This window comes from Nomascus leucogenys, chromosome 22a (assembly GCF_006542625.1).
Source record: "Nomascus leucogenys isolate Asia chromosome 22a, Asia_NLE_v1, whole genome shotgun sequence".
NCBI lineage: Eukaryota > Metazoa > Chordata > Mammalia > Primates > Hylobatidae > Nomascus > Nomascus leucogenys.
Window position 1 is genome coordinate 24,545,742 of NC_044402.1, and position 26,439 is coordinate 24,572,180.

The 26,439-nt window shown below is 35.7% G+C and overlaps 1 protein-coding gene across 3 annotated transcripts in view; it reads right to left on the reverse strand.

Annotated features, from left to right (window-relative positions):
• The window catches only part of TSHR (thyroid stimulating hormone receptor), a 172,256-nt gene that overhangs the window by 64,277 nt on the left and 81,540 nt on the right, over nt 1–26,439 (reverse strand). For all 3 annotated transcript variants that reach the window (XM_030802754.1, XM_003260831.3, XM_030802755.1), the window contains exons 2-3: nt 17,578–17,649; nt 11,433–11,507 (exon numbers count right to left, since the gene is read on the reverse strand). In XM_030802754.1, coding sequence (XP_030658614.1) covers nt 11,433–11,507; nt 17,578–17,649 — 147 coding nt within the window. The remainder of the gene's footprint in view (nt 1–11,432; nt 11,508–17,577; nt 17,650–26,439) is intronic.

Sequence of the window (26,439 nt, forward strand, 5' to 3'; positions counted from 1 at the left end):
ACAGAGCAAGACTCTGTCTCAAAAACAAACAAACCCACAAACTCACATAAAAGTAAATACATTCCTCTGAGGGCAACATTTCTTTTTCTTTGCTTTTTTTTTTTTCTTTCGAGATAGGGGTCTCATTCTGTTGCCCAGGCTGGAGTGTAGTAACATGATCATGGCTTGCTACAGCCTCGACCTTGTAGGCTCAAGTGATCCTCCTGCCTCAACTTCCTGAGCAGCTGGGACTATAGGCAAGTGCCATTGTGCCCAGCTAATTTTTAAAAATATTTTACATAGAGATGATGTCTCACTCTGCTGCCCGGGCTGGTCTCAAACTCCTGGGCTCAAGCCATCCTTCTGCCTCAGTCTCCCAAAATGCTGGGATTATAGGTGTGGGCCACCAAGCCTGGCCAGCATTTTCTTTAATTATTGCAGATATTTTAATTTAAGAGATTTTAGGGCATTGCAGTGGTTTTGGAGGAAGACAATTTTGGGTTCAAATTCTCACTTTGAAATGTCTTAGCTAAGAAAACTTTGGCAAGAGCTCTGCAAGGTATGTATTACCATCTTCATTTGACATAGCAGAAACTAGGCTTGGTAAAAACTAGTGAGATAGTGTGTGTGAAGTACTTTTAGTGGAGTGCTGGCCCACAAAAGGCATTCAGAACTTGGTCACTATTCTTGCTAGGAGTAACAACAGCAGCAATCTGTATGTTATTGACTTTCTTATAGAGAAAGTACAATAGAAAATGGAAGTGTCTAGTGTTTCATCATTTTGCAGATATAAATCTTTATTACATGCATACTTTTGGGTCCAAACAGTATCCTCGCTGAAGTTACAGCCCAGGGGAAATGATTTGTATCCACTTAGGATCCTGAATAACTCAGGGAGAACCTACCATTCTTGTATTTTTTTCTTACAAATCCTCAATGCCTTTACCCATTGTTAACTGATACATAATTGCTACTTCCTCTGGCTACCTATTGTTGCATAACCAATTAACCTAGATTAAGTGGTTAAAATAACATTTTATCCTAGCTCACAATTTTGTGGATCAGGATGCCAGTCAGTGCTAAGCTGGGTGATTCTTCTGCTCTATGTAGCCTCCACCAGGATCACTGGGTGTTATTCAGCTGGTGTCTGGAACAATTTGGAGGGTCCAAAAGGGTGTGCTTACATGCCTGGCTTTTTGATGGGAATTGCTAGAAGGTTGGGCTCAGCTAGGCTCTTCTCCATCCCAGGATCTCAGGATCTTCCCACATGGTCTCTCCATCAGTGCAGTTGGACATCTTACATGGTTGTTCAGGGTTCCAAGGATATAAATTGAAAGCTGCCAGTTCTTTTAAAGCCTGGGACTAGAACTGGCATTGTATCAATTCTAACATACTCTATTGAAATAGTAGACAAAAATGTCCAAATTTAAACAAAACCAGCAACCCATAAGTCCACAAAGTTCAGCAAACCTTAAGCAGATTAAATATAAAAAAACTCACCTAGGCATATTATGGTTAAACAGTTGAAAATAAAGACATAGAAAAAGTTTTACAAGTAACCAGAGGGGACAAAACACATTACCTACAGGAGAATAATAACACGAATATGACTACTCATCAGAAAAAAAGAAGGCCAGAAGACATTGAAGGATATTTTCAAAAGGATAAAACAAAAATGGCTTTGCTACAATTCTATACTCAGCAAAAGTGTTTTTCAAATATTAAGGTAAAATATATTTTCAGTAAATGAAACCTCAGAAAGTTTGCTGCCAGTAGAACCACACTGAAATACTAAAAGTCTTTTGGGCTAAAGGGAAATAATTGGACCTACAGAAGGGCATGGACACTTGAAATATTAAATATGTTGAGTGTACATAAATGACTATTTTTTTCTTTACTCAAATTATGTAAAAGTTAATTGAATCTTTAAAGTTAACATGATAATGTATTATGAGGTTTATAATATATATAGGAATAAAATACATGACAACAATAGCATGAAAGATAGAAGAAGGTAAATGGAATTTTAATTTCAAAAGGTTCTTACATGATATGTGGTGTAATATAATATTATTTCTAAGTAGACTGTGATAAGTTAAGGATGCATGTCATAATTTCTTGAGTAATCACAAAAAATTTGCAAAGGACTGAAAAGCCAGTGGAATACAATACTAATAAACAAAAGCAAAAACAACTAGATTAATCCAAAAGAAGACAAAGGAGAAATACAGGAGGAAAGAACAGATAAGACAAAGCAAATAGGAAAATGGTAGACTGAAATCCAACCATATCAATAATTACAATAAATGTCATGGATTAAACACTCCAATTAAAAGGCTGAGATTTTCAGGCTGGATATAAAAACAAGATCCAATTCTGTGATGTTTACATGAAATGCATTTTAAATATAAAGATGTAGTTATTGAATCTCAGTTGTTTTGGCTGTAAAATGATAGTAACTACTTTAGAGAATTGTTGTGAGGATTAAATGAGTACATATGTGTTGAGCAATTAGTGTAGTGCTTGGGATGTGGTAAATGCTCAATTAAGGTTGGCTAAACATATATGTGTGCATAAGTGTGTGTACACACATATACTAAACATTCTGTCAATCAGAGTTTTCATTAATTCAGACTAGCCTACTCTTCCAATTCATTATTTTTAAAAGGCATGTTCAGAATACATTGTTTCATTTTTTGTTTTGGTTTGATTTCCTCACAGCTTGGTGTAGGTGAATGGCACACAAAGCATCCTGCCTTATGAAGACTTATTATTATCAAACATCTGCATTGTTATAATAAATTTTAGTAAGTTCTAAACCAAAAAGCATCCGAGGATAGATTCAAATGGGGATCTAACTTAGATGCAGAAATGGGCTGAAGGGTATGTGTCTCTGTGTAGGTCATAATTAGGCTGAAAAAATAATCAGTAGAGTTAACTAGGCAAAGAGAGAGAGAGAGAGAGAAATAAATTTCTAGGCAGAGGCAAAAGCATGTGAATACTCTGAGGTGAGAAAGATCTTGGACTGTTCAAAAAAACCAAAGAACACAGGTGTGCAGGAGTGAAGCATGATGAGAATACAGAGGTGGGCAGGAACCCAGCTGAACTTGCGGGCCTGGCTGTTTATGTTAAGATATTTGGATTTTATTCAAGAAAAATCATTCTGGCTGCTGTGAAGATACTGAATTAGAGGAAATCAATTGGAAATACCAGTTAAGATAAAAAATTATTATAGTTCAAACAAGAGATGATGGTGGCTTAAATAAGGGTGGTGGCAGTGGAGAGAAAGAGGATACATTTTCTGTGTATTAGGGTAGCAGAATCAACAGGACATGGTGAAGGCGTAGAAGTGGGTGATGAGGAAAGAAGGTATAGTGATACCTCTCAGGTATCTGGGATTTGCATCAGGATGAAGGAAGTTGCCATTTATTGGCTCAACATACACAGGAGTAGTAGATTTCAGGAGGACAATCAAGATTTCAGTTTTGGATATAAAATGTGAGATATGTGTAATACGTCTGGGAAGACAGGTCAAGTAGACCAATAGGTATATACCAACACTAAGAAGGAGGGCCTGAACTAGATATATAAATTTGGGAATTGTTAGACAAGATCACATAGCAGGAGAAGGTAGAGTGAAAAGAGAAGATGACACAGGATTGGGCCATGTGAAAGCCCAATAATTATAAGTGGGGAAGGGGAAGCAGCCAGCAAAAGATCATAGGAAAGACTGACCAGCATGGTAGGAGTCCAGCCAGGATTGTGGTATCACAGAGGCCAAGGGAAGAGGGTACGAATAAGAACAGAATGATCTACTATTTTGAATCTTGCATATAGCCTTTTAAGATGCAGTGGTCACAGGTTTAACTGTGTTAAACATACTGTATTTATTGAACGAATAGCTTTTTGATTTTGGAATGACAGTTCTAGGTCACAGACCCAATGTCAGTACTGTTAAGACGAAAATGTTAGATAAATTTAACAGTTTAATTGAGCAAAGAATAATTCATGAATTGGGCAGCCCCCTAACCAGAATAGGTTCAGAGAGACTCTGGTGCTGCTGTGTGATAGAGAATTTCTGGAGCTGGGGGGGATGGAAAGAAGGTGATATACAGAAAACAGAAGTAAGGTACAGAAGCAGCTGGATTGATTATAGCTCAGCATTTGCCTTATTTGAACACTGTTTGAACAATTGGTCACCTGTGACTGGCTGAAACTCCGTGATTGGTAAAAAAGTAAGTTATGGTCTGTGGTCTGTTCACATATCCAGTTAGGTTATAGTTCACTGCATACAGAGAGGCCTTTAGGCCAAATTTACAAGGAGGAAGCTTTAGGCTAAAGAGTGCTTATGTTCTAATACTCTAATTCATATCACAGAACAAAATCTAAACATGAATTGGGAAGCCATCTTAGAGGATGTATATAGAGCTCTGTAAGACTGGACAGGTACTAGCAGGAATAATTAGAAGTGGCAATGGTAAACTAACTGCTCAGCTTTCTATTTACCAAATCACATGACCAAAAAAAGTCAGTTTTGAAGGGCAGCTTAGAAAGAAAACACACTTATGAAATAGAATAACATTGTTATTTTACTGCTGATGTAGTCCTCATTGGAGCTTTCCAATAAATGCTGGCAATATGTATTGGCATTTGAAATGTGTATTCATAAGTTTAGTATCTACATATCTATCCTGCAGCAAATCCAACACAATAAAGAGCTCTCTTTCCTAAACAAATCAGAGGGCTTTAATTCTATACTGAGGAATCCCAGGAAAGTTTGGTTGATGGTACTTATGTGGTGTATAAATTAAACAAATCATTCTATATTGATACTCAGTTTCATGCCTTATACCCACAAAACCATTCTCAATTCCTCAAGCAAAGATGAGTGATCTTTCAGCTCTATTTTTCTCATGCAAGTTATAATGCTTTGTATATAGTCGCTGCTTAATAAGTGATTATAAAACAAATATATTAAACATTTGGGTGGCATGCATGCAAAAATCTTCACTAATCTTTTCTGCTGACCAAAACCATTTGCAGACAATAATGTCCGATACATATTAGAAACATTTGAAAAATATAAGGCGCATTATCCTTTAAATTTTTAAGATATTAGACTCTTAGTATCTCAAGTATATAAGCAAATTGTCTTTTAATAATTTATTTTTAAACTCATTCTCTTTTTAATTACTGTATTTAATAATTTCCTTTGGTTTAGGAAGTTAACACTTTTGCTCAGAGTAGAGAATTGAATATTAGTTAAAAAAACTTATAAATAACAACCGGAATCTTTGTGAGAAAAAAGATCATAATACAAACAAAATGACTGCTTTTAAGATCAATAGGGTTTATATAGGACTTCACTAAAAATTAATTGCTTTTATTTTTGGTGAGGGGGCAAAGAAACAAAATGGTTTGATAAATGGATATCACATTTGGAGTCAGAAGATTTGGTTTTCAATTTTGAAGACTGTTGTTGTCTTTACTGTACTGGATTCGCAGCCTTCCTGGGCCTCAGTGTTATTTTACTTTCTTTGGTTTTAATGTACTGCTCTATTATATAAACTTCTTATGAAGGATACATAAATGATTTATTTTTAGCCTTCTTTTCTAATATATGTTGTCTTAAGGCTATATGTTTTCTTCTAAGCATGACTGACTACATCCCACAGGTTTTGATATGTCATATTTTTAGTATCATTTAGTTAAAATTATTTTCTAATGTTTATTATGATTTCTTCCTTAATCCTATGGTTAATTAGAAGTCAGAGTTATCTAGAAGTTAGGTTATTTACTAGTTAGAGAACATGCTGATTTTAATTTTTTTTGTAATCTATTGAGACTTGCTTTTATGTCCCCACATGTGGTCAATTTTAGTAAATGTTCCATGTGTCCTTGAAAAGAATATATACTCTGCAGTTGTTGGATACAATATTTTTTATAAGTCAATATGACCAAGTTTGTAAATTATGTTCAAATCTTTTTATTAACTTTTTATCAGCATATTTACTATTTTGGTATGCTTGTTCTATCAATTATTGATAAAACTATATTAAAATAAGCTCTCACTATGATTGCCAATTATTGTTTATCTTTTCAGTTCTACCAACTTCTGCTTTATATGGTTTGAAGCTATGCTCTTATAGACATTAAATTTAGAATCACTATATCTTATATAGTAATTCCTTTAATCGTTATGAAGTGTCCCTTAGAGTAAGACTTTATGCTTTATATGTATGTATATTTACATCAGTTTTCTTTTAGTTACTGTGTGCATTTTATGTATTTTTATCTTTTCACTTTCGGCCTTTCTATATAATGTTTAAAATGTCTCTTGTAAGCAGCATACAAGGAGTATTAAAAATTCACCAATCAATCTTTATATTTTCCTTAGAGTATTTAGTCCTTTTACATTTAATGCAGTTAATGTAAATGCTGATTATTTGGAGTTAAATCTACTATTTATTCCAGAAACTCTCTATTTCTTCCAATTTCTTGCTTTTTTGTATTAATCAATTAATTTATTCCATTCCCCACTACTATTAGCCTGTTAGTTATCCAGTCTTCTACAAGCATTTTAGTAGCTGCCCTGTAGTTAAAACATTTATTTATGATTTATAAAAGTTTAATTTCAGATTTATAAAAGTTTAATTTCAGTTAGTACTTTTACCACTTCTCAGATAATTCAAAGACCTTTAGAACATTTTAACATTGTTTATAATGTCCTATACTTTTTTAAAAAAGCTACTGCATATTTTAATTCTATGCATACAAGCAGTTCTACTTTGCATGGCTCCAATACACATGAAGTTCAGTTACCATGATTTAATCAAATGTAAATAATAACTGTCCTCAACACATCCCTCAAGATTCAGTTACCATAGTATATTAACTATTAATCATTGAATAGAGTACAAACTTTGTTGCTAGCTCTTCAGTCCACAAATCACTATGTAAATAACAGATGCACATTATAATAGGTGACCAACTACATTGCTCCTTTCAAAGTCATTGATGGTTGCTCACTGGGCATCTCTTGCTCAGTTCATTCACAAACAATAAAGCATGTCATTGTGTTTTCTATGTGTTTCCCAGCAATCACCTCATATGACATTTCCTAAAAATGGCTAATTGAAAGAGTGAATTTACCAATAAAGATGAAAATGAAGCCAAGAAATGAAATGTAATGTTACCGAAAGGAAAATTCAAACAAAATGTAAATGGAGATATAGAATAAATCACTGGCATGAAAATGTTGATACCACCATCATCTGAGACTTTATTTATTTATTTATTTTAGAGACCAGGTCTTGCTCTGTCATCCAAGCTGGAGTGCAGTGGTGTGATCATAGCTCACTGCAGCTTTGAATGCCTGGGCTCAATTAATCCTCTCACCTCAGCCTCCCATGTAGCTGGGACCACAGGTTTACACTATCATGCTCAGCTAATTTTTTTTTTTTTTGGTAGAGACAGGATCCCATTATGTTGTCCAGGCTGGCTGAGAAACTCTAGATATTAACCAGAGGAACTTAGTGATGGGAGAAAAATGGATGCAAAGGATGAAGGTGTCCCAAAAGAAACAATGATGGTAAAAAAAAGTTTACATTAAAGAAACACTTGAAAATATTTTATAATATTTAAAAAGCAAAGGATAAAATGATGAAAGCTAATCTAGACTTAGAAAGAAGTATGACAATTTGCCAGGGTATTGAAAAGATATTCTCTTGTAACTTATATAATAAAGATAAAAGGTCAAGCACTGTCTAAGCTACTCTTGATAAGCTTTTACAAAGCAATAAAGCATTTTACTTCAAAGTGTTTCTAATGTTGACACTTACAGTGTGTGAAATATTAGTTTTAGTTTTTCCTTTCCATTTATAACTGACTGAGAAATTTTAATGTTTTCATAAAAGCTTTTAGAAGTCACAACACAATTTTTCTTATTATTAAGACTGCTTAATACAGTTTCAGTCTGCACAATTTTATGATCCCACACTATCATGCAGAGCAAAGAACAGTATTTTAAATCCCCTAAGACATTATTTCATTTTATGCAGTCAAGGTTCATTTATATTTACCCATATATTGACCTTTTCTGTTGCTTTTCATTTCTTCCTGCACAGAAATGTGTTGGCATGTGGAATCGCTTTCCTTTTGTCTTAGTAATTCCCATTAGTAGTTCCTTTAATATGAACCTAATGGTAATAAATTCTCTCAATTTTTGTTTGCTTGAAGTATCTATCTTTTTCTAATTTTAAATAATCTTTTGGTTGGGTTGGCAGATATTTGCTGTTTTGCTGTTCTCAAATATCTTTCCATTGTTTTATAAGTTCCATGATTTCTGTTGGAAAGTCAGCTGTCAGTCTTGTTACATCCTTGAAAGTATTATTTATTATTTTCTTGCTGCTTTTTTTTTTTTTTTTTTTTTTTGAGACGGAGTCTCACTCTATTGCCCAGGCTGGAGTGTAGTGGCACGATCTCAGCTCACTGCAACCTCTGCCTCCTGGGTTCAAGCGATTCTCCTGCCTCAGCCTCCCAAGTAGCTGTGATTACAGGGACACACCAACATGCCCGGCAAATTTTTGTATTTTTAGTAGAGATGAGGTTTCACCATGTTGGCCAGGATGGTCTCAATCTCCTGACCTCGTGATCCGCCCGCCTCAGCCTCCCAAAATGCTGGGATTACAGGCATGAGCCACCGTGCCCAGCCTTGCTGGCTTTTATAATTTTCTTTTTGTCTTTGGTTTTTAGCAATTTTACTATGATGTGCCTTGATGTAGCTTTCTTCATATTTATTCTTTTGGGGTTTGCAGTACTTCTAACATAAGTGACTTGATGTCTCTTAAGAGTTTTGGAAAGTTTCTTTCAAATATTGCTTTTCTCATTCTTTCTCTCTTTTCTTGGGATCTAATCATAGGTATGCTAGACTTTTTATTGTGCTATATATTTCTTATTTTCTCTTTCTCTCCATGCTTCAGACTGATTATAGTCTTCTGACTTATCTTCCAGATTACTAATTCTCCTTTGAGCTATGTCCACTCTCTTGTTAAACTCATGTATTTAGATTTTTTATTGACTTTTTAGATTCTAGAGTTTACAACTGATCCTTCTTATCATTTTCAGTTTTATTTTGAAATTCTCTCTTGTCATTTACATTTTTGAACATGCTAGTTATTTTAAAGTCTGTGTCTGATAACCAATATTTGGATTTCCTATGGATCATTTTCTGTTGTCTATTTTCTTCTCTTGATTTTTTTGCCCCACAAACTTTTGAGTTATTTTTTATTGATTCGAAGCTAGGCTTTAGTCTTTGCAAGGGCTGATCTATTCACGGTTTTCCCATACTTCTAGGATGAAGCTCTTTAGTGATCTCAAACAAATTCCTGGATTGTTTACTAGGAACAATCCTTCTTAGCAAGCCCTGAACTCAAATTTTTATTTTCCTAGCCCTAATAGATGCCTAAACCTCTGTTCAGCTTCTTAGCCCTTAAGCTTTTGCTTACAATTCAGGAAATACCTCAAGGGGAAGATAACCAAATGATGTTTTTGGGATTTGCTTATTGCCCATTGAGTTCTTACTGTCTTCATAACACTCTGATACTTTCAAACATTTTTAAAAAAATTCAGCTCCTTAAGTTATTCTTAGACTAATCGTTGATCTGATGTAAGGTAGCCTACCATACTTGGAAGCAGTATCTTGGACCTCAGTATTCTTGAAAGCTTCTTAATGTAGTGGATAGGGAAGAATTTTTAAGTCATACATTTATGGTGTAAAGATTGTGGCCCTATCCCATAGTAACTGTGTGACCAAGGAAAACATATTTAGCCTCTCTGCATTTATGTTTTTCTTATATAAATAATGGATATAATTGTATCTACTTCACAGGGTTGTTTTAAGAGTTAAATAATAACCAAACAAATAATGTTCATACAATGTTTAATGTAATGTTAGGATATACTAAGTATTTATAGATAAGTATGTTTGTTTCTTCATCATGAAAATAGAGTTAATGGACACAGGAAGGGGAACATCACACTCTGGGGACTGTTGTGGGGTGGGGGGAGTGGGGAGGGACAGCATTAGGAGATATATCTAATGCTAAATGACGAGTTAAAGGGTGCAGCACACCAACATGGCACATGGATACATATGTAACAAACCTGCATATTGTGCACATGTACCCTAAAACTTAAAGTGTAACAATAATAATAATAAAAAAAAGATATTAAAGAAGAGTTTTCAATATAAACTTGGATTGATATTTATTATTTTATTCAACAAATATTGTAAAGGTATAATAATTTTCTAAATTACATTTATGTTCTGAGTACTAGTCCTCCAAGAAGTGCAAATTTTCGAGAAAAATGTAAACAGATGTATTTATACAAGGAAAAAGACATATTTCTTGATAAGATAAGAAACAAATTGTCTTTTCTGTTAGTAAAAACATTGGTATGTGAGAATAACTTTAATTTGTAAAACAAAGTGAAATACTAAAAAGCAGATAAATCATTCTGTTGCTTTCACAAATATAAACTATAATTACTGTTAATGGACCCTGTGGCCCTAAATAAAGTAGATGGAATGAAACATATTAAGGATTATTTTGAGCTCTGGAAAATTACTATACATGTGAGATAGCTTCAGAGTTTTACTTTCACTGTAATGAAATTTTGCAATTTGAATAATAAAACTATCAATTAGTATTAAAAAAAGAAAATAGAGTTAATGATTAGTAATACATAGCTGCTTAAAATAATGCAGCATGATTATTTATGTAACACTTTTTATAGATTGTAATCTACTAGAGAAATAGAAAAATTATTCTGTTTTTGACTGGTATATTGACTGATTTTCATGTGCTAGATATTATATAATTCAATATTTATGATAAACATGAAGTTGCAGCTCTTATTACACTTATTTTGCAAATGAGACTAGGAAAGATTATGTGACTTGTCCAAGGGTAGATAATGAGTAGGCAGAGATGCCGGTGTTCAAATCCAACTCTGACCAACTCCAGAACTAGGGTTATTAAATTCCCTACCATTCTAATCTCATTAAGCAACTCTTCTCTTTCCGAATTAAGGAAAATGTGCCAGCTTTGTAGAATCTTGCACAGACCATAGAATCAAGTAGTTACTCAGTAAATACTTACTGTCTCACTGACATTCACATCAATAAAATATGCTGACACAGTAGTAATAGAACAGACAGTGGTTCAAGAACAGAACTTCTAATGTTGTCTTTAACTTCCAACCATGGAATTGAGGTGTAATGAAGATGAATTAACATAAACTGAGAATGAGAACAGGTTAATAATTTAATCATAAACAGAAGTTTTGACTCACAATCTAGAAACCAGCTCTCATTGCCATCTGGAGCCCCAAGATTATCAGTCAAGAGTGGTTGTGGCTTAGGTCTATGCTGCACTTTTCCTTGTACTTACATGTGAGTCACTTTACTCAAATTGTGGAAGGAGTGTGATTCCAGCTGCTGCAGAGTCACATCTATAGATATGTAGCTGAATGTCAGAAAAATATAAGACAAAATAGAAAGTTAGTAGGGTTGTAAACTTCAAACATACTATTTTTGACATAACTTTTTGTTATGCGCTTCCCAGATCATGCAACACGTACAACCCTCACGGATTCTGCCAAATTATGTTAAAATTACTACTTTTTTTTTCAGATCTTGTGATACCTGAATTCCTCCTGTGTATTAACTCCTATTTATCTGAAGTTATCATTTAACTGTCACTTCCTTCAGAAACTTTCCCCAAACTCCCTGATTAAAATTTCCCATATGTATATTTAGGGATATATATATATATATATATATATATATATAGTGTCACCCTGTGGAATGTTCCACTGGAGAATCGCGGTTTTCTCTTCACCTTCTTTGAAACTACGTGTCTAATTCCGTGTTACTAGACATTCCATTAAAAATGCTTCTTATTTTCACTCTGGTATTCTTTTCTGATGCTTGCTTTTTTTTTTTTTTTTTTTAGCTATTTTGAGGAACTCTTCCATTTTAAAGGAACTCTTCTATTTCCTTTAAAATACACAGATGTCCAAGACCTGGTCTAGGATAATTAAGTCAGAGTTTATGAAGGATGAGTCAAGTACTTTTATTTTTCAAAAGCTTCTTAGCTGATTCTAACGTGTAGGCAATGTTGAGAACCACTGAACTATAGTTTGAATTGAATCTGCCATACATATGTATATATGGTGTATATATAGGGATATATATAGCAATATATCGCTATATATATCGCTATATATATGTATATATAGTGATATATCACTATAAATATATATATATATATAAAACTATAAACTCCTTTCACTAATTATCACAGTGCAAATTTCCAGTTCTTTGGGTGATATTTATGTTGTCTCACTAGACTGTAAGTTCTCTGAAACGCAGAACTGTGTCTGTTTTTGGCCACTGAATCTTGAGTGCCTTTCAGAGTGCTTGGCATGTTGTTGACTCTTATTAAACAACTGAATGAATAGAAGAGTTCCTCAAAATAGCAAAAAAAAATGAGCATCAGGAAAGAACACTAGAGTCAATAAGAAACATTTTTAATGGAATGTCTAATAACATGGAATTAGACATGTAGTTTCAAAGATGAAGAGAAAACCGCAATTCTCTAGTGGAACATTCCACAGGGTGACTACATACTCCCTTAAGACTTCTCTTCATGATTTTAAATGAAGCTGAAAATTCAGGCTCCGTCTTAAACTTTGTAAGCAAAAAGTAATTCAAATAGAAGCTTCAAGTACTGAAAGAGGAAAACAGAGAAATTCCTGAATACAACTTGTGAAGAACATATAAGGAATATTTCAAATAGTTTCCTCAAATTCCATCTTGTAATGAGAATGACTAAGGCGGCCAAATTCAGTGACCACTTTCTATTGAGAGGTATTTCTATGACATTTGGGAAAATGAACAATTGACTGATGGTTTCCAGCCATAGCCATAGCAGAGATTCTCAACCCTGGACATGCAATTAAACCACCTGAAGGGCTTTAAAATACGCAGATGTCCAAGACCTGGTCTAGGATAATTAAATCAGAGTTTATGAGGGATGAGTCAAGTACTTTTATTTTTCAAAATCTTCTTGGCTGATTCTAATGTGTAGGCAATGTTGAGAACCACTGACCTATAGTTTGAATTGAATCTGCCAGTAAAATATCCTCATTGATGCAATGTTTACAAGAGGAGTGCTGATTGTTCCATTCTGAGTTTTTATCTTGGTTATTACGAGTATTCTAATGGCTCTGTGCTTTCTATTTTGAATTACCCGTTCTCTAAATAATTATCCTTTGATTTACCCAGTCTCTTAACCCTTTGCCTCTTGCGGATAATAACATTATATAAATTGTCTTGATACAAATATATTTCTAACATAAAGGAAACAATGGAACAGATTGAAAGGAACTAATTTACCGTGTAGAGACTGTGGGGATTTATCATGGATGAAGCTGAGCCAGCTAGCAGAGCAAGATTCATTTTTCAAGGCTGCCAACTTGCTTCCCTAAGCATCTTTTCCATTGCTCCAAATCTTCTACTGAATTTCTTAGTTAAGAAGTATGAGTCTTTCTCAAGGTTCCAGAAGGATAGTCACTCGGCCCATATTATCAAAGGGAAGTTCCAGTTTCTCCAACCTAATGACACCTTTTTGGAGGGCTGTGATAGCTTGGTTGTGAAGACAACTGGCAGGAATCGTTTATTCAGGGAGATAAAAATTGTGATTCCCTGCTTACTTATCCCATTTTTATAACTAGGAAAAATCAGATCCTACTTCCTCTTTGCATTTAAACATCGTGTAATCATTACAGTCACCATATGACTTATCATTCAAATTGGGATAGTTTTGTGAGTTAAAGCAAGGTGCCATTAACAATTATGCCAGAATACCAAGGGGGAATTTGAACCATCTCAGCCAAACCTAGCATCATCCTATTGATCTCTTTCTTCTCCCCAAGATATATCAAATCTTTAATTATTATTCAGGTATGTGTATGTGCTTTTATTCCACAAATATGTATTGAACATTCATTGTATAACAGATATCCTTCTGGACAATGACAAAACAGCCCTGTTCCCTACCTTCAAGGAACTCACAGTACTCAGAGATACAGATTAATGTACAAGGTAAATGGGATTAACATAAGGTGTTAACACAATGGGATTAACACAAGGTTCAGGGAACCCTCTCACTTAACCCAGACTGGAGAATCCAGCAGTCTCCCTGGGGGAGGCCTCAGTGGAGCCTTCAGATCTACCTGGGTGTCTCCTATATCTCAGTCAACCAACCCTCTTCTTATGGCTCACCACTTTTATTTCAAATCTTCTCATCAAATTTCTAACTCTGTCACCCCCATCTTCCATCTTCTTAGATGTCCTTTAATAATTTGATAAGTCATAGAAATGTTTGAAACTTTAACACGAGAGTGCCTTGAATTCCCCACCAGTAAGCCTATTAGTTTACCTGCATCTGTCCCATCTTTTCCTACAACTGAGACAGCTAAGTAAAAAAGGGCTCCCTAGCAGAACCTTCAACTGCCTGTGCCCTGGGAGAAGTGTGTACTGGGGTGGAGCTTCAGGAAGTTCATTTATAGCTGGGAGGAGCCTGGCCTCCCCTGTGCTGGGGTGGTACCTGGGATTCAATCTGTGAGGCAGGAAACGGGCTAGGAGGACTCTCGCTTTGCTGAGAGTCCCTGTTTCCCTCTTTTCCTCTTTCACCCAATAAATTCTATTTTTATCACCCTTCAAAGTGTCTGTGAGCTAATCTTTTATGGCCATGTGACAAGAACCTGGCTTTTAGCTGAACTAAGGAGAAAGTCCTACAACGTGACTTCCTCGTTATGATGTAAAAAGTGACGATCTTCCTCTAGAAGGCCAATCCCTCTATTTGGATCTCATCCCCTCCTGCCTCTTCAGGGACCACATGCTCTTAAAATTGTTCTTTCTTCACTCTCTTTAGCTTCTCCCTCTCTGTGGATGCCTCCTCCTGGTCCCAGTTACACTCACTTGTTTGTGACTCTCAATCTCTACCTGAATCTCTCCCCTGAGTGCCCCCATATACCCAGAACTCCCAATCCTCTTTACTCTAATTTACTTTTTTCCCCATATACTTATTTCCTTCTAAATTAGTATCTAATTTACTTATTTATCGTGTTTTTTGGTTCATTGTCTATTTCCTCCCATTCAAATGGAAACTCCTTGGGGACATGGATCTTTGTCTGTTTGTTCCCTGATGTATCCCCAGCTCTCAGAGCAGTGATTGGCACATAGTAGGGGCTGAACAAATATTTATCAAATGAATGAAAAAATTCTATGTCCTGATGTGTACTCAATATAACTGCACCTCAAATGCCATATGCCCCAAATTGAATTCCTAACACACCCCCTGACCCTCCACAGCAAGTACACAAAACACTTCTCTGCCTAAATGAATGTGCCAATCAACCACACAGAGGTCCTAATCAGAAACTTAATCAGCCCTCCCTTATTTATGTCTCAAATCTCTATCCTTTTTCATTATTCCCACTCAATGATCATCCTTCAATTTGCCGTCCCCTGTACTTTGGGCACTGCATCAGCCTCTTCACTAGCTTCCTGCCTACAGCCTTGCTCCTTCCACCCCTCACTCCACTGCAAAGCCAAGGGAATGTTTCTCAAATGAAAATCTGACCATTTCACTTGCCTGCTTAAAACCACTGAATGGCTCAGCCCTTAGGGAAGATTTTAAACTCCTTCACATGATTTACAAGACCCTGTACTAACTTAGACCTAAGTGTTTTTTCTACTGCCCACCTCCCTGCCTAAGCTCTACCTCCAAGAAACTTATTATATTTCAATTCTTCAGAAAGCCCAGGCTTTTCCCTTCTGCTTTTTGCTATATAATGCAGATCACAGGTCAGGTGCTATTTTTTTTTTTCAGGAAGTCTTCCCCAACCCTTTTCCCTGCTCCTGTTTAGGTAATAGAACTCTTATGTGAGTTTCCATATCACCCAATAACTGACCCCATCGTGACACTCATCACTCTCTTAGGAATAAAACTGAACCGCTGTGAGTTTTGTCTACTGTTGTATACGGAACACCTAGCAAAGTGCCAGGCACAAAGTAGGGCTCAAATATCTGTTGAATGAATGAAGTAATGGCCAAGCTGTTGGGACATGCAAGTAGAGACACCAAATAGGCAGTTGTGTAAGGTAGATGAGGGAAAAGGAAGAGCTAAAGGAGAATTCAAGGTTTTTAGCTTACAGGATGCTAAAGTGGTGCTGTTAAAAGAGAAGGAACAGCTTGGGAGGAAGATGATGTATTTATTTTGGATATGCTGGTTTTGAAGAGCCTGTGGGACATCAAAGTGGTAATATTTGGAAATCAGCTGTATTAGGAAATAGTGCAGCCAAAGGAATGGGAGTGTTTACTCAAGGAGAGTGGGGTATAGAGGAATTAGAACGAAATATACAAAGAAAGAGCTGGTGATTAAGTAGCTGGCAAAAATAAAACAGGAAGTCAGAAAAGGAGACTGAGGAAGAGTAGCCAGGTAAGACAAGAAGAGGAATGAGAGAGGAATATCAAGGAAAACAAAGAGGCAAGAATTTGAAAGAGGAAGGACTTGTTAGCAACATAAAAAACTGCAGAGATGTTCAGTAGGATGGTCTCTCAGCCTCAGCGCTGCTGACATTTTGGACTAGATAATTCTGTTGTGGGGACTGTCCTATGAACTGTGGAATGTTCAGCAGCAACCTTCACTTTTACCCACTAGGTGCCAGTAGCAGCCCCCTCTCTAGTGGGCATTTAGCAACCAAAAATGTTAAATGCTTCTAGGGGTAGAGTCGACTGTGGTTGAGAACTACTGAAATGACAGAAACACTAACAAAATGGCCACGAAGTGAGTACATTTGGCCAAAAACTGTACAGGTTGCTCCTGGTTATATTATTTCACATGCCTGAACTATTTGGATTGCCTGTCAAAATCAATTAAATGAAATAAAGACCTGCTTCATTTCGTTCACTCTTTGTCAACCCAGTATGGAAAATCCCTTTTCTCCTTACTCTAAGTGGATAGCAATTCAATTTTTAAGGTTTAGAATTATTTTTAATTCTCTTTTAACGTGAGAGAGATCTGAAACCACTGGCTATGTTTATAACAAAATGTAAATATTTGTATTAGTAGTGAAAGGTGATTCAAGACTTGGTGACTAGGACAGATGGATATGTGTCTATCTGTCTATATGTTTATCTTATAAACTATGAGATGTTTATAGGAGAGATTTACAGCTAAGGTTTTGCCATATCCCAACATATATTAAAATACATCGAGAATTATGAACTGCTCAAAATCAAATGAATTTAAATTTGATTTAGGTTTTAAAAAATCATGTAGGAATTAGGGAGTGGAGATATAGCAAAATGAAATAAAATTCATGTACATAAAATTGTCATATACATTGAAAATGTAACCGCCATTGATTTATGCAAGTATAATACCAAGTATTTTTCTTGATAGAACACGTTTAGAGAATAACGTATCACAAATGCAAACTATTCTTTATATTAAAAAAACTTACATTCTGGAAATATTGGGCAGATTAGAAAATGCATGACTTGGAATAGTTCTCAGGTGAGTCTCAATAAGCTTCCTGTGAAAATAACAGTTACATAATTAGAGTTTTAATCATTGGGCTTTTCTAATAATTCACCTTAATTATAAAAACACATTATTAAAAAGCATGAGTTTTCACAATATGTTTCCTTACACATAATCAACAAAAATAATACTCAACAAACATACCAAAGAACCATATGTACACATTTTTTTCTCCCAATAAGAATTGTTAGATTCAGATGCAGAAAGTAAATCATCAGACTTCATCTATGAATTAGCAGTAAACTAATATGTCTTGCCCTGCATCACACTTTATTTGTTAATTGAAGGGCAACATTTTTTGGGGGGTCTTTTTATTAAATTGAAAAAACGTGATTATTTTACCTTTTAATTTAGGTTTGGGGGTACATGTGCAGATTTGTTATATAGGTAAACTGGTGTCAGGGTTTTTTTTGTACTGATTATTTCATCACCCAGGTACTAAGCCTAGTACCCAATAGTTATTTTTTTCTGCTCCTTTCCCTCCTTCCACCCTCCACCTTCAAGTAGGCCCCAGTGTCTGTTTGTTCTGTTTGTGTCCATGAGTTCTCATCATTTAGCTCTCACTTATAAGTGAGAACATGTGGTATTTGGTTTTCTGTTCCTCTATTAGTTTGCTGAGGATAATGGCCTCCAGCTCCATCCAAGTCCCTGAAAAGGACATAATCCTGTTCTTTTTTTATGACTGCATAATATTCCATGGTATATATGTACCACATTTTCTTTATCCGATCTGTCACTGATGGACATTTAGGTTGATTCCATGTTTTTGCTATTGTGAAAAGTGCTACAATGAACATTCGTGCAAACAACATAATATATTCATCAGTATATTAAGCCTACTGAATTTATAGCATGTACTTGTCAATGGAAATGTCTTGGAATGCTATCAGAATATACATTAAGTACATATTTAAAAGAATTAAATGCATGTTTTAAATCTTAAGGATTAAAAATAGTAGCATGGTTACTACCTTCTTGCACAAGTAAAAGTCTCTTCAATCACATCTTGATCTTATCATCTACGTGCTGCAGTCTGGAAATAACTGACTGGCAAGGAGCAAATTCTTCCTCAGAATCTTAAGACATCTTTCTTGGATTTGCACCTTAAAGGTGTGACTTTTCCTCTAGTTTGCTTCTTTGGAGAGTCTTCAGAAGGTGGAGACTGTTCTCATTATACACAATGAAACACCTTCATGCATTTCAGTATGTCTCTCCACCTAGGCACTCCATTTTTTGAGTTATGCTCTTTACTATAGTTACTACTTGAGAATCTTGTGTGGAAAACAGTGTGCGTAGTGTATTAACTTGGGAAAAAGACAATGCCTCGGCACACTACTCAGCTTCTCCATGTGTCTGTTTTTGCCATTTAATCACACTGGTAACCACACATCATCCAGTTAGTACCTCATTTATAGATATCAGAATAACATTGTGTATTTTTTCTTCTCTAAGCTGAGGGGTTACTTCTCAACAATCTATTTCCTTGGTCTATGCTTTCTTCGAACTATTCATTTTTGCAACGATTAAAATATATCTGTAACTTGCCTAATCAAAGCATCAGCAAGACCTAATTAGTTGGTAAAAGGACCTATTAAAATGGAGGGAGGGAGGTGATGTGAAGGACAAAAGAGTAAGTCTTCAGCTCTTTCCAACCTCTGGAGTTTTGCCATGAAGCCCAATGTTGCCTTAATATTATTTCAGAAATTCAGGTCCCATAAATTACTTGTTCTCCTTTGAAGGTCTCCCACTTAATTTCCTTAATTGAGTTATCCGGATTCTGAAGCTAAAAAGATAAGAACAAGTCATTCTACCAAAATCTCTGTGTAAAATTGGGCCATGCCAAAGGAAAACAAAAGATACACACCTGTTGAGTATCACCCAATGCAACTGAGTTTAAGCTCAAAGATAGTCTTACTCATAGAGCTGTCGTAAGGCAAACATTTTGTGGGCGTACTTATGGTGAGATTGTAGGCAATACGGGTCTAAACTGTAACTTTCACTGACTAAAAGTTTTTGAGTTTAGCCCGTGTTCAAAAGTAAATAACGTATATAAAATTAAATAGGAAACTAGAATAAGATTACAATGGTTTCTAAGAAATTGACTTGGAACAGAAATAGCATCTAAGTGCAATTTAATAGCCTTTGGGCTAAAGGTTCAAATAATGTTTCTATTCTTTCCCAAAGTATGAGTTTCTGAAATATATAATACCTGTTTCTTGAATTCTGTCTCTCTTTTACACACGTACAGTTCTGAACAAAGATCTTTTTCCCACTATTGAGGTAGTTGTGCCACAAGGTGTTTTAAAAGACAAAAAGATTTGAAATGTTAATGTTTTGCTTAATTCCACAAACAAGATATTTTTCCCAGCCAGATTTTTTTTTTACCAAAGAAAGCTCACCAATATTTATAGACCAATAAGGATTATGTGTCTCAGAACATCTATCTTAGTAATAATTCAATATGCACAGTAAATCAAACAAAATTGAAGTTGAGGGTGCTAGCAATCAGCCTGAGATAAAAATAATGTCTCCTTGTTGAATAAATTCAGTTAATATCATGATTATAACACACGCTGGGACAAAATACTGATTTCAATAATGTTAAATGAATTATTAGAATGACAACTAGTTGTATAGACTGCCAAATTCAATTGCAATTTAACAGTTCATACATTTTGCCTGGATATTTTCATAGTAATGTGCACATAATCTAAAAAAAGACATAATTGAGTTTATGTAAATTTTGTTGACTTTTGGTATAAATTGTCTTGGTTGCGTCTCTAAAATTCATCATATTAGCTTAAGCTCTCCTTTAATTTCTTTCCTAGCTTTTAACATGTGATTAGTCTGACTGAGCTTATGAAAACATTCAAGAGGAGTTTTCTTCTAAGGTATCTATTCCCCTTCAAATAAAGAAGAAAAATAATTAGTGAGGGCATGGCATCTAGGAAATTAAATAAAGACATCCTATTTATTTAGAGAGCATCTGCTCCATTTTTCCCTAAAATGGAGCAGTTCAACCTTACAATAAGGATTGTGGGGAAAATTTATTGTAATGTGTGGATGCCTCACGACCCCCAGACACATGTGCTCCGGCACGCACATAACCTTTGTGGAGGTTTTGTGGTTGTTTTGATTTGCAGTAGTTTTGTAGCTAGAGTTAATTTATAGAATGTTTGTCATCTATCTGCTTTTATCCCTCCATCTAGGGGCAAGGGGCTGGATGTTCTTTCTATTATCTACCTTTTCAAGAGAAGGCCTTTTATTCAAAGAATCTTGTGATATTGTGATTACTGCTTTAAATGCAAATGAAAGAAAAAACACAAAGTGAATGTGTTTATTTTATCAAAATATTTTATTTTAATTTCAGAATACATTTTGAATATTTATGGAAAAGGCAAAGTATACATCTAAGTGTGTATTCTTTTGACAAAAATATTAGAAAATCTTCAAAGTGCTTCACTTTTGTCCAAATAATTTGCATCACAATACTATTTGTTTCTAATGAAAATATGCTAGGTACTGAAGAGGCTGTTTTTTATTTGCCTTTGATAATTCACAATAAGAAGAAAATGATGATTCTTTTAAAACATGACAAAAAACCTCACCTCATACAAATAGTACATCTATTTACTATTAACGATTAAGGCATCATATGTAACTCATTGGGAAAATAGTTCACAGCTATAGTCTTGTATCCTATGTGGAGAATGTACATTAAATAGTTAAAGAAGTTGGCTTCAAGATACAGAAATTATGTGAGAGAAAAGATATAAGCTGAGTTTGCAATTTCAATTTGCTTTTCTGTGATTTCTTTAATCAAGAATGACCATTGGAGATATGACAAATGTTTCCTTTGGGCCTTGCTGAGGCAAGATTTATATCTGTCAAATGTCTGCCTTAGGAAAATATAATGTAGAAATTGACATGCATGTGAACCATGACTGATTACCTTGCAGATTTTGCAGGTACAACCCAGTTTTAAGTACTCTCTTTTTGGTTCTTGTAGTAGCAATGGGGGAGAGAAATATGGTTAATGTAAAGAGAGCTGACAGCTCTTTGTTCCAAACGAGAGCAGTTGGTGCAATTAGACTTTTCACAGTAATCTTGCATGATACTAGGCTTAGTTCACTGAAATCTCATCAACATGTAAATCCAATCAACATTCCAACATCTTGTTTCTTACACAGTTTCTGGAATCTTAAACACATAGCTTGTGTTGCGTATGTGCATATGTAGGTGTGGGTTCTAACACATTTCTCACTATATCCCCTACCTCATGACCATGTCGGAGTTGTACTGAGTTGAGGAGGCTGGCTGATCTTCTTTGCCATGGCAGAGACTGTGTGGTCCAGAAACACCAAACTTCCCACTTGTGTGTCCTATTTGCCTCCTGGCAAACAGGCTGAGATTATTTTGTGATTCTGCGTGTTTGTTTAATATCAATGTCATCTTCATCTTAAGGGCCTCTTGTTGTATTAACCACCTATGTCAATCAATCAGCCAGTATTTCACTGAGGTGTGCCAAGTATATTTCACTGAACTATTCTATGTGAGTATAGAAAGTATTCATAGTAGAAAAAGAGGGAATTGGTAAAAATAATCCAGATTTTTTATATTGTGAAGTTGTGGATTACAAATTAGGCAATATTAATACAATTTAATGTGACATTTATCATTTGCCTGGTGTTCTTATTTTGGCGAGAATAAATTTTTTTTTCTTTTCTTTTTTCTTTTTGAGTTGGAGTTTCACTCTTGTCACCCAGGCTGGAGCGCAATGGTGCAATCTTGGCTCAGTGCAACCTCTGCCTGTGGGGTTCAAGCGATTCTCCTGCCTCAGCCTCTTGAGTAGCTGGTATTACAGGTGCCCGCCACCACACCCAGCTAATTTTTGTTTTTTCAGTAGAGACAGGGTTTCACCATGTTGACCAGGCTGGTCTCAAACTCCTGACCTCAAGTAATCCACCTGCCTTGGCCTCCAAAAGTGCTAGGATTACAGGTGTGAGCCACTGCACCCAGCCAAGAATAAATTTTCATTGGTGAATTCATTTTACTGTTGTGCATTAAAAAAATACTCTGTGGCAAACTGTGAAAGAATACAGCAAGCATAGGATTTAAAATCAGGGATGTAGACCTACAAAGATCATGCAGTTAAACACTTGAGACTATTTGCATATAGACTATTTTTTAAAATAAAATAATTTTAACTCGTCATTCTCTTGTGTTTTCTATTTTGGGTGGTATAGTAAATTTTAGTCAGTGTTGCTGCTAAATTATTTACAAATAATACAAAAATTCAGGTGATATGATGTCTACAATGCAAGCTGTGACACTGCTGCTGAAATAGAATGGCATACTGCCCCGAATCCAAGTGGACTTGTGAGTTATTATGTAGGGTCAAACAGAGTTTCGATTTGGGCTTTTTTGTGTGTGATCTGAACCCCAGAAACTCAAGCAATAGCTTGACAAGTTTGACTTATGGAAATTGCTCAGCTTAGGTCATCTGGGAGAGAGTTGTCTATTCACAAGTATTGGTTTAGGTCTCCAAATTGTTGAAAATTTAAATTTGGTTTCATTTCATTATTTGGCATAATTTTTTGTATTGAAAGTATTTTTTCACAGTTCTTTATTAAGGCATATTTTATACCCAGTGAGATGCACAAATCTACAATGCATATTTATATACTTCGGTGTATGTAAGTATACTTATACTTTACATATATGTATGCATATATGTACACATAAACCCATGAGACCAGTGCCTGGATCAAAATATAAAATATCTCCATCACCCCAAAAGTTTCCTGTGTAGTTTTCCAATCAGTAATTGTATTAGTTCATTTTCATGCTACTGATAAAGACATACTCGAGACTGGGAAGAAAAAGAGGTTTAATGGACTTACAGTACCATGTGGCTAGGGAAGCCTCATAATCACGGCAGAAGTCAAGAAGGAGCAAGTCATGTCTTACATGGATGGCAGCAGGTAATGAGAGAGCTTGTGCAGGGAAACTCCCATCTTTAAAACCATCAGATTTCATGAGGCTTATTCACTATCACGAGAACAGCACAGGAAAGACCTGCTCCCATGATTCAATTCCCTCCCACTGAGTCCCTCCCACAACATGTGGGAACTCGAGGTTTGGGTGGGGACACAGCCAAACCATATCATTCCACCCCTGGCCCCTCCCAAATCTCATGTCCTTATGTTTCAAAACCAATCATGCCTCCCCAACAGTCTCCCAAAGTCTTAACTCATTTCAGCATTAACTCAAAAGTCCACAGTCCAAAGTCTCATCTGAGACAAGGCAAGTCCCTTCAACCTATGAGCCTGTAAAATCAAAAGCAAGCTAGTTACTTCCTAGATACAATGCAGATACAAGTATTGGGTAAATACAGCCATTCCAAATGGGAGAAATTGGCCAAAACAAAGGGGCTACAAGTCCAAAAAGTCAGCAAGTCTGAAATACAGCAGGACGGTCAAATCTTAAAGCTCCAAAATGATCTCCTTTGACTCCATGTCTCACATCCAGGTCACACTGATGCAAGGGTTGGGTTCCCATGGTGTTGGGCAGCTCTACCCCTGTGGCTTTACAGGGTACAGCCTCCCTCTCAGCTGCTTTCATGGGCTAGTGTTGAGTGTCTGTAGATTCTCCAGGCAGATAGTGCAAGCTGTCAGTGGATCTACCATTCCTGGTTCTGGATGATGGTGGCCCTCTTCTCACAGTTCCACTAGGCAGCACCTCAATGAGGACTCTGTGTGGGGGTGCCCACCCCAAATTTCCCTTCTGCACTGCCTTAGCAGAGATTCTTCATGAGTGCCTCACCCCTGCAGCAAACTTCTGCCTGGACATCCAGGCGTTTCCATATATCCTCTGAAATTTAGAAGGAGGTTCCCAAACCTCAATTCTTGACTTCTGTGCACCCACAGGCTCTATACCATGTGGAAGTTGCCAAGGCTTGGGGCGTGCATTCTCTGAAGCCATGGTCTGAGCTGTACCTTGAACCTTTTAGTCAAGATTACTATAGCTACAGCAAGTTGTTAAAATATGTACAGGATATGAAAAAATACAAAGTAAGCAACAAAGTTATAAATTTGGTGGGGGAGGCCAGGTGCAGCAGCTCACGCCTATAATCCCAACACTTGAAGAACTTCCTTTAATGTGTTTTGTTTTTAGTACAGGTCTGGTGGAAATGACTTCACTCAGCTTTTGCTTATCTGAGAAAGTATTTTTACTTTTAATATGGGAAGATACTTTTACTGGATATACCATTCTATGTAGACAGGTTTTTTCCAATACTTTAATGATGTTATTCTGTTGTATTCCAGCCTGTGAAGTTTGTGACAATTAGCCTGTTTCCCTTTTAACCTTCATTCCTTTGTAGGTAATGTGTATTTTTTAAATCTGGCTACTTTTAAGATACTCTCTTTATCACTCATTTTCAGCAATTTGATTATGATATGTCCTGGTATCATTTTCTTTATATTTATTCTTCCTGAGATTCATTGAGAGGTTCTCAGATTTATGGGGTTAGAGTTTATATCAAATTTGGAAAATATATGATTATTGTTGCATTAAAATTTTTCTTTATTTTTTTTCTCTCTCATTTCCTTCTGGAACTCCACTTATGTGTAAGATAGATCACAAGATAGATCACTTAATATTATCATATGGGTACTTGATGCACTCAATTTTTTTTTTATTTTTTTTTCCTCTCTGGGCTTAATTTTGGATAGTTTCTATTGCTAAGTCTTTAAGTTCTAATTTTTTCCTCTTCTGTAGTATTCAATGATGTTAATCTCATCCAGTTAATTTTTCATTTTTTATGTTTTTAACTTTAGAAGTTCCTTTTAGGTCTTCTTTATGTCTTCCATTTTTCTCATTATGAATATGCATTATTTTATTTTTTTGAGGTTGTTTAGAAGACTTATAATAGATGTTTTAATGTCATTCCTTGTTAATTCCATCATCTCTGTCATTCTGGGTTTGCTGCTACTAACTCATTTTTCTCTTTGTTCTGGATCATATTTCCTGCCCTTCTTCCTGACCATGGAAGTAAAAACATGGCCACCAATTTCCCTCTTTGGGAATCTGGGCTGGCTTTGATCATTTGCTTGATTATAGAATGTGGCAGAAGTGTGTTCTGAAATTTTGAGGTTACATTAGAGGAAGCCTTGCAGCAAAGTTCCACGTGAGACTAGCATTCACCCATCCTTATCAAGGCAGCAGACAAGTGAATAATGCCATCTTGGACTCTCCAGAAAAGCCCATTTGTCATGTGAATACCAGTGAGTAAACTCTGATGATGCCATGAGAATGACTTAGCTATCTCTTACCCTAATTCCTGATATACACTATCATTAGAAATGTTAAATTGGTAGTTGTTTTAAACTTTTATATTTTACAGTAAATACTTACATAGCCATAGGTAACCAAAATACCCAGTATATATCCGATATTATTTAGGTAGGTATTTTGTACTTGTGTAATTACCCTGTGGGTTTCTAGCTTCCATAATTATTCAGTAAATGTGAAATTGGTTTGAATTTATGTTTTCACTGAAACAGCAGTGATGATGAAAAAAAACCAAGTGGGAGCTGAATGATGAGAACACATGGACACATGAGGGAGAATGATGTACACTGGGGCCTGTTGGGGGCCATGGGAGGGAGAGCATGAGGAAGAATAGCTAGTTGATGCTGGGCTTAATACCTAGCTGACAGGTTGATAGGTGCAGTAAACCACCATGGCACCCATTTACCTGTGTAACAAACATGCACAT